This window comes from Centruroides vittatus, unplaced genomic scaffold (assembly GCF_030686945.1).
Source record: "Centruroides vittatus isolate TY-2023 unplaced genomic scaffold, ASM3068694v2 contig_1154, whole genome shotgun sequence".
Classification (NCBI taxonomy): Eukaryota; Metazoa; Arthropoda; class Arachnida; order Scorpiones; family Buthidae; genus Centruroides; species Centruroides vittatus.
Window position 1 is genome coordinate 3613938 of NW_027120741.1, and position 9524 is coordinate 3623461.

At 25.9% G+C, this 9524-nt stretch overlaps 1 protein-coding gene across 3 annotated transcripts in view; it reads right to left on the bottom strand.

Annotated features, from left to right (window-relative positions):
* LOC136979182 (leucine-rich repeat and calponin homology domain-containing protein-like) overlaps window positions 1–8669 on the bottom strand; it is a 98210-nt gene extending 89541 nt beyond the window's left edge. For 2 of the 3 annotated variants that reach the window (XM_067275123.1, XM_067275129.1), the window contains exon 1: window positions 8417–8654. In XM_067275123.1, coding sequence (XP_067131224.1) covers window positions 8417–8645 — 229 coding nt within the window. In that variant the 5' untranslated portion in view covers window positions 8646–8654. Of the gene's footprint in view, window positions 1–8416 lie in introns of all 3 variants that reach the window. The other variant, XM_067275117.1, reaches the window with a different exon arrangement.
* Between the last annotated feature and the right edge of the window lie 855 nt (window positions 8670–9524).

The window sequence follows — 9524 nt, forward strand, 5'->3', positions numbered from 1 at the left end:
AATACATAAAAATTATTCATTCTTCTCATCAAAATCAATCTGTTTTCTTTATAAATATTGAAATAAAATTAGAAAACATTACATTTATTACTATCAATACCATCTGTACTAAATAAATAAATTAATAATAATTTCTGTATTGTTTTAATTCGCTATATAGTCTTTTAATAAAATATTATTATTCAAAGTAGTGACGCCATTTCCTTCCGAATAGTATTTCTAGTTTCCAAAATAAAAAATGATAATGTCGCTTTAAACAAGAATTTTCAAATCAGAAATAACAAAGTAGTTTAAATGTAAAAAAAAACATTAAATTTTTTAATAAAATAAGAATACAGTAGAGCGTCGATAAGTGGAACCAATTGGGGACTGGGGTCCTTCCAGTTAATGATTTGTTCCAGTTTCCGTCTTTGTACGAAAAAATACATTAACCTGTCCGATGTTCAAATTTTTCTCCGTTGCGTGTCGCTTCGTGTTGAATTTTCGTCGATTTTAAGCCTAACGAAAATTTTTATAATCATCATCGAGGCTATCGTATCGTTAAAAATTATTTCTGCATTTTGTACAAACAAAATAAATATATTAAAGAATATTAAAAACATGAAAATTATACTTTAGAAGTAAATTTAGTATCAAAAACATTCGATTCAGCACGACACAGTCCGACTAAAAATCGTTCCACTTTCCGGCCATTCCACTTACCGACGTTCCACTTATCGACGCTCTACTGTATTTATATTGGAAGTACAGTACTTTAGTTTATTAACGACCAAATTCCTCACCAAGCTTTTGAATTAAAAAGCGCTATGCAAATAAATTAGTCTCATTAAACAAATAACATGTTAATTTCTATCGCGGTTCCTATGTTGTTATTTAACAAAAATGACCTTGTGAAAAGTAGACTTATAGCGTTTATGAGTACGTGTCTAATCAACGTTATTACACTACTCAGCAGAACACCTGGACAAGTTTAGTTCATATGTCTATGTAGCAGCTGTCGAGCAAAATCGTTATCAAAACTGGAACAAAACAATAAAAAGAGACGGCATCTGTCTATTATTAAATAAGACTTTACGTCAGACAGATTCAGTTTCTGTCTGGAACCGTTGATATTATAGGGTAAATGTCAAGGATTGCAAATTAGTTCAAACTGAAGCATCAAAACAACGGAAATTAAAGGATTATTTGAATCACTTCGTCCGTGACTCATACCTTCTTATTAAAAACAAGAGTAAAAAGTTAACGAACTTTGTATGGATATTAAATTACATTCGTTTTTAGAAGTATAATACCAGTATATTGTTTAGTATTTTAGAAAAAAATAAACTAAATTACTGCGATAAATGCTCCGTGACAGCCATCAAAAAGTAGCGTAAAAAATTGCTTAAAAAGCATTAAAACATTAATAGAGAAGAACAAACAAAAGTTTAAAGCTACTTTATGATAAGTTGTTTTACTTGGAAATCTTACTTAAACAGTCAACATCATAAAAATTATTTCCAGTAACTAAACTGAAGTTTGGAGCCATTAAAAATTTTGTTAGCAGTGTGATAAACTGTTAATGTTGATGGAAGTATGTGATAAATTTCATACAAGAGTGACTCCAAATCAGTTAATTATGTATTTTAATCTAATTGTTGTCTTGAGAAACATCTATCTAAAATTATCTTTGATAATTAAAAAAAAATTATTCTAGTTTAAAACAGGATAACGAAAACGTGATATGAAAGTATGACTTAAAAATACATCCACAAACTATCATTATAGTTACTAAGCAAATTTCTTAATCACAGTTGAGTAATACCATAAAAATATAAGTTAAAATATTTGTGCATTTTAACATAATTAACATATAGTATATATGCACAACTGATATCCGATTTCATAATTTAAGGTGGTGAATACTTCTAAAAATTGATATAAATTCAAAATTCATTCTCTCTTAAAAAGCATCTGTTAAACTAAGTCTATAAGGAATTTTAAAACAATGTAATCAGTATAGAAAACCTAGAGAACAACATACTAATTCAAAAAGACAGATTTTTCCCCAAAATATCTGTACCCATTTTAATGCTGATTTATTATTAGATCTCAATATATATTAACAATGCAAATAAATTCAAGCTAAACACCAGATATAATTTCATAATTTATATATATAAAATTTTTATATATATAAATTTATAGTTTTTAAAATTTAATGTATTTAATTTTTTATACTTTAATTATACTTAAATTATTTATACGCTTGAATATTTGTATGCATTTTGAAGAGAGTTATATTAAAAAAAAAAAAATGAATTATTTGAAATAAAACTATTATCCATTACATTAAAATAAATACTAAAATAAAAAATTTTGTAATAATTTATTAATTTCAAATGTCCTGTTGCTTTAAAATGTTCAATTTCATCCTTTTATATATACAAATGTATACAAGATAACTGGTGTAAACAGAACTTCATAAATTATGTATAGCTTCTCTTAGAAATGAATGAAAAATAAAGTTACGTTAACTTCAATGTTGAATTGAAATTCAGCTATTGTTAAAATATAGAAATATTTTAATTTCTCATAATTCAATAATAATTACAAAATTTAATCATTAAAAAAAATCTATATTTATTGAGTAATATACTAATAATATACATTTATTATTAAGAATTACATAGATATAAATTACTAATAGTGTCTACAGATTTACTCATAAAAACTACCCTCTTTATTCCCATATACTACATTTCCAGTACATCCTGAGTATGCAATTTTCTCTAATGGATACAGAAGGCATTTCCCATGGGTTAAAGGTAAAAGGAGATCATGATATTTGCCAGTCATCTGTTCTAATAATGAAGAATAAAAAAAAAAGGTCTCTCATGGCAGAGAATCTGTATTTTTCTTTCTTTCTTTTTAATTTTTATGCTTTTTGCTATGAATAAAATATTGAAAAAAATCTCAATTTTAAAATTTTGAAAGCAGGTTTTATTAATTTAATAAATGAAAATTACTAATTTTTGCTATTATTCTGTATATTAAAACAAACTTTCATAATCTTTTCAAATGAATCTTTTTGAAATCATTTTTGTATCTGTTAACTGTATTTCTTTCATTAATTCATTACTTTGTTATAAAACAATCTTATCTTGAAGAGAAGCTGCTAACTGTAAAAGTATTTCTAAAATTTAAAATTTTTTCCATTTCTACATTTCTATTATTTCAAAAATGATATAAAAAATTATCAAATGATGATTATTAATTATTATATATTCTATTTATATATATTTTAATTATTATATATACTTCCATCATACAGAAAATGAAAAACAAAAATTATTTCTGTAATTTTTAATTTATTTCATAAAGCAATTTTGAAAATTGAACATTTACTTCAAATAAATTTTAATTAAAGTTAAGATTTACAGATACCAATCATGATTTAATGAAACATTTAATTAAAAAATTTGCAAAATTTTTAAAGAAATAAGAGATAATAGGTCATGTTCTCCTCATATCTCTTTTATAAAAAAAAATTTATAGAGATTAAGCATATCCATTTTAATCAATAATTACCAAATCATTTAATTCTAATCATCATTTTACAGACTATATATATTTATATATACTCTAACTCTAACACAAAATTTCAATAACAAAAGTCAAATACTTTTGCTTATATGCATTTAAAAGGGGGGGGAAATATAATAGTACATAAAATTATTTAATTTAAAATTGAATACTTTTTACTTTTTTGCAAATTTGTTAAAGATATATTTTTAGTTCAATATTTAAAAAACAAACTCAAAATTAGGTTCAAAAACCTTTTCAGAAAAACTTTTCTTATCTGATCTAGAATGTCATTCAGTATTATACAAACATTTTCAACAAAGTAGAGTCTTTATTTTTTATGTTTGTATACTATAAATATTAACACTAATATGATCCCAATAAAACAGTATATACATATAGGCCTATCTTAGAAACTTATATAAATAAGAGTTAATTAAAACTAATTTCTAGAGTTAAATAATATACATTTTACATATAAATTTTTGAAGATTGCATCTAACTACTTATTTATGAAATAATAATAAATTTTTCTATTTGTTTCTTTGTGACAAATAACTAAATTCAATTTTTTATTAAATAATAATTTCCATAGCAATACATGTATTTTCTTTGCCTATCAATGCTATATTAAAAATTATTTAATCCATTAAATACTAAATAGAAACATATATTTGTAATCCAACAATATATTTTATTAATCAATAACTATGGGGTTCTTAATAATTTAGAATAACTGATCAAATAATGTTTTGCAGACTCATCCATAATAATGATTAAATTTAATATGAAATCAAATTATAAAAAACAGAGCTTTTCATGTTTTGAAATTCGGGTCATCTTTACACAATATTGTAAAATATCTAATTACAGTGGAACCTCGCTTAACGAGCACCTCGCACAACAAGTATTTTGCATAACGAGCAAAACAAATTGTAAAAATTTGCCTCGCTTAACGAGCGATATTTCACATAATGAGTGATGAGGAGAGGGGGATGTCCCAAATTGTGTGCATGCGGCATGCTCCATCAGTCTGTGTTTAGCACTTGTTCTGCTAGCATCTTAGTGTCGCTTGTGATCACATATTTTTCCAAATTTGTGTTCACACATATTACTTATAAATGTCAACAACCATAGCCCATTATAATAATAATGATATAATAAATACACCAAACAATATAATGGTAATAATAATATAATAAATACACCAAACAATATGCCAAATTCTTGGGTCATTAAATTTAATGACTGATTCCAAATTAAATTTTAGAAATGTCTGAATTAAAAATTAAAATTAATTATTATTTATAATTATTAAATTTAATACGAGACGGAAACATAACTGCCTACCTCTAATATTTAATTATAGCCTTTACATAACCCAAGAATTTGGCATATCGTTTGAAGTGTTTATCAAACATATTAGCTGTGATTTTTTTTTTTTTTTTTGTTTCTGCAAATCGAATTCTCATTCCAGGATGGTTCATTCTGTGTTAGAAGAAATAATGATGATGATTCACACTCCTTAATAGTGTATATTGTACAATTTTTTTGAATAAACATTATACATAAAACATTTGAGCATTTTTTCAGCGTGGAACGCATTATCGTATTTTACATTAATTTCTATGGGAAAAATTGTTTCGCTTAACGCGTGTTTCACATTATGAGTAAGACTCTGGAACGAATTATGCTTGTTAAGCGAGGTTCCATATATATATATATGATAAAGATCAACAAAAATGCTGAGATGACAATGATACTTTGTAAAAAACAAAATGCTCTCTTTTAACTAAAATTACGCATAATACAGTGCTTTTAATAGTGATTATTAATTAATTCTTGATTGGGAATAAATTATTGATTGCTTTAATAAACATATTTCTCTTACTTGTTAGTAACAAAAAAGAATAGTATACTTTTGCTAACTTTGAATCCTAACCCTATGTTTTGTATTAGTCCTTTGTTTCATATGGTATGGATTTGCATAACACTACATTTTTTCAGAATGTAACTACTACTGTGTTATACAAGGTTACACATGTATATATACAGGTATCCCTTGTATAACATGGGAATTTTGCTGAAAATAAAATATTGGAAAAAAAACTCAATTTTAAAATTTTTAAAGCAGGTTTTGTTAATTTAATAAATATTACTCATTTTTGATATTATTCTGAATATTAAAGCAAATTTTCATTATTTATATATATAAAATTATTATTCCTATATATATATATATATAGGAATAATATTTCAAATTATTATTTCATTATATATATATATATATATAATGAAATAATAATTTGTAGATAAGTAATACTGACAATTAAAAAAGAAGTTTAGAAGTTTAATAACACTAACCTAAAAATGTTTAAATAAACTTAGCTAAATATGAAGATTAAACTATAAAAAAAAAATACAGTGACAGTCTTACCCTGTATTCACCAACACAACTTAGAGTTAAATCTTGAGTTATTGGTAAATTGATATTCACCAACTCCAAATCTCAAGTTAAAGGTTAAAGTCTGAAAGCAATGACAACACCTGGTTGATAGGAAAGTTAGGACAAGGAAGCAAAAATTGCACTTATCAATTTTTATTAAAGTAAACCTGATGGAAAGCACAAAGTAATTTGAAACTTCCAACATTCTAAAATACATGGGCAAATTTGAGACAATGCGTGTTTACTTGAATTAAAAAAAATATCGAATAACAGCATTTACACTTAAAAATTGTGAAATTTTGTGTGGCGTATTTTCCATTTCTGTTAGATTGAAACTGGAAGTCGTATTGTATAGGGGATATCTACAATTTTCTGTGTTAGAGCAAAACTATGTTGTTAAAGTATTGTGTTGTACAAGGGATATTTGTATATATACAAATAATTTTTTGACACCCTCTGTATTACCTATGTATTTATTTATATATATATAAATACACAGGTAACACAGAGGGTGTCCAAAAATTATTTGTTATCCTTTAATGAAATTTATGATGGCACATATAGAATTATTAAACAAGAATTTTTAAAATCTGTATTTTCCAAAGTTTCTTTTATGAAAGGCACAATATTACAAACATTTGATACAGGATTCACAAAACATCCAGTTGATACTCCAAATACTGTCAGGTACTGTACACTGCAGGCATTTCCACATTGAGGCCAAATCAGAAGGTTGACATCATGGACACTCAAGGCCCAATGCAGTGGTACATAATCTTGTTGAAAAAATGATGCATGGAAGCAGTTCTTCCAGTTGCAGATAGACAAAATGTTTCAACATGTCCAGGTAAGGTATTGGAGGTCACTGTTGATTTATCAAAGAAAAATGGTTCAATCACAAAAACTTTATACAGAAAAAATTAACAAGTTAAAATGGCACAACAGTAATTTTTGTACTTGTTAATTTGTTTATTATAACAGACAGCAGTTGAACAGATAATTTTTTGGCACTATATACAGATTTGAAAAATTTACTAAAAACATTTCATTTTCTAGGATTGTACTACTAACATAACTATCAATTACAAAAATACACAATATTTATCATATCTTATTCTAATGCTGTCACATTTGACAACTCTAAAAAAAAAAAGAGGACATTTTTCTCAGAATTAAAATATGTTAATACCATTTTTTGCTATTTAATTTTATTAATCGATCAAGATACAAAAAGTGCTTTACTTTGTTTGTAATTAAATTTTTTGTTAAATCTCTAATTAATTAAAAAAAACCCAAAAAATGTTACTTAACTACAAAAATTTTTCTGAAGATCAAAACAATATAATAACTATATTAACATCTGGCATCCTCAACTGATGAATATAAAATAATTTTATTTATTTTTAATACTATATAAGTAATCCTAGTTATATGATTCATCATATATATAACTAAGTAACTGACATAACTAATTCAAATAGGAAGAAAATTTAAAATGACAAGTATAATAAAAAAAATGAATTAAATATACTTTACTTTTAACTATACACAATTATTTTAGTTAGTATTCAAACTTAAAAGAACGATACAGATTTTTTGATTCTGTAATTTTGATATATAGGCAGTAATAATTTAATTACTTTATTAATACTAAATTTGGTAATTCAAATTTCTCATAAATTTAAAATACAAATACTGTAATCATCCATTTCATTATTATTATTATTATTAATCTTTGGTGTGTTACATTTGACACTTACAATCTGGGAAACAATAGAACTACACTCAAAACAAGATGATATATTAAGATTTATGAAAATCATTTTATTATTATTATTAACATTTTAATTAGTAGCTTAAACCATCTTTTTATGTTATAAAATCTATTTTTTTGTATTTTCAATTTTTTTTTTCAACTTTCAATCATATATGACCTTTATATCAATACAATAAATACATTTCAGCAACAAAAAATTGAAAATATATTACGTAGCTACTTATAATTTAATTCAGAAAATAAATACTTTATTGTAAGCAAATACTGTAAATTAGTGAATAATAGAGTTCATTGATAGAGAATTTTAAGAACTGGGTCACATATAATTTATATTAGTACTTCTAATAACGTATTTTTTTATTTCAATGCCGTATTTCAATAATCAAATACGAATTAAGAAACGAGAGAAACGTATAGTCGTTATTTACTTAAGGTTATATAGTGAAATACACCGATTTCGGTTAATTATACCACGTTTTCGAGTAATTCCGGACTCTATTTTGTATTGTATTAAAGATTATTTCTCGTATTACCGTTCTCTTTTACAAATAATGCTAAGAGTAACGTAAGAGTAATAAATTATCGTGCAATGAATGATATAACGATGTCATAAGTTGAAAGTTACTTACCCACAACAACGGTATCGCTCAAATCATATTTACAAGCAACTTTAGGAAACTCCTTCAATTTTTTTCCACTCAGCTTTAATTCACCAGTTATTTGAGCATCTTCGAACAGTCTTTCAAAGGTCCGTATTAGCTGGCCACACGACAGACCGCCCAGACCCGAAGCGGCCGAAGCCATTTTGAAAGAGTCTTCATGGCAGTAACAAAAACCGTCGTCTGCCTTTACGTTCATTCTGAAAAGCTAAATAATTTCTTCATAATTTAGCATCGGGTACAATAGTTTTTAAATCATTTTTTATGCGATATATTAGTTCAAATTCTAATCCTCGATTAACTTCATTAAATAATTTTAAAAAATTACATAATTTTTAAAAAAATCTTTTTTTTTTTTTTCTTAACGTAACGATAGCTTCGTTAAAAATAACTTTACTTATATATGATAATAAAATTAAATATACTATTACAGAATTAAAATTATTTATATTTTTATTAAGTAAAATTTTTGACTTTATCGCATGACTTCATCGGCATGCTTCATTAATAGCTTCAGATTGATGGTCGAGCAGTCAAAGCAGTCGAGGCAGCCTACAGCTCTGGGGACCCGGGACGGAATCTGACTGGGTCGAAAAATTTTCAAGAATTTTTTGGGGTGCTCTGTCCAGATATGTCGGGTCCCGTCCCTCACTATCCGGCCGCCTCCTTGTGGGCCTGGCAGAATCCATGTTGGGCTTGCTAAAAAGAGGCCCTCTTAGTGCCCACAGGACAGAGTTAAAAAATAATAAAATAGCTTCAGATTATCATTTGTAAATAACATAGCCTGATCGTTTCAAAACATAATTATTTGAATTTTTTATTTTTACGTCACACTTTACCACGGGGCGATATAGGCTAGAAGCTCATGTCCAACTAGCTTCTACAAGACAAGACATTACCCCGCGTGCGTCTAGCCAAACAATTCCATCGCTTTACTTTAGATTAGTCTTTTATATTAATTTCTTATCGTATTTAACACTGTATTAATTCTCTATAAGATGTGTTTTGGTATGTATTTTGGAGTGTCTAGAACGAATTAATTGGATTTACATTGATTTATATAGAAATAATTGCCTCG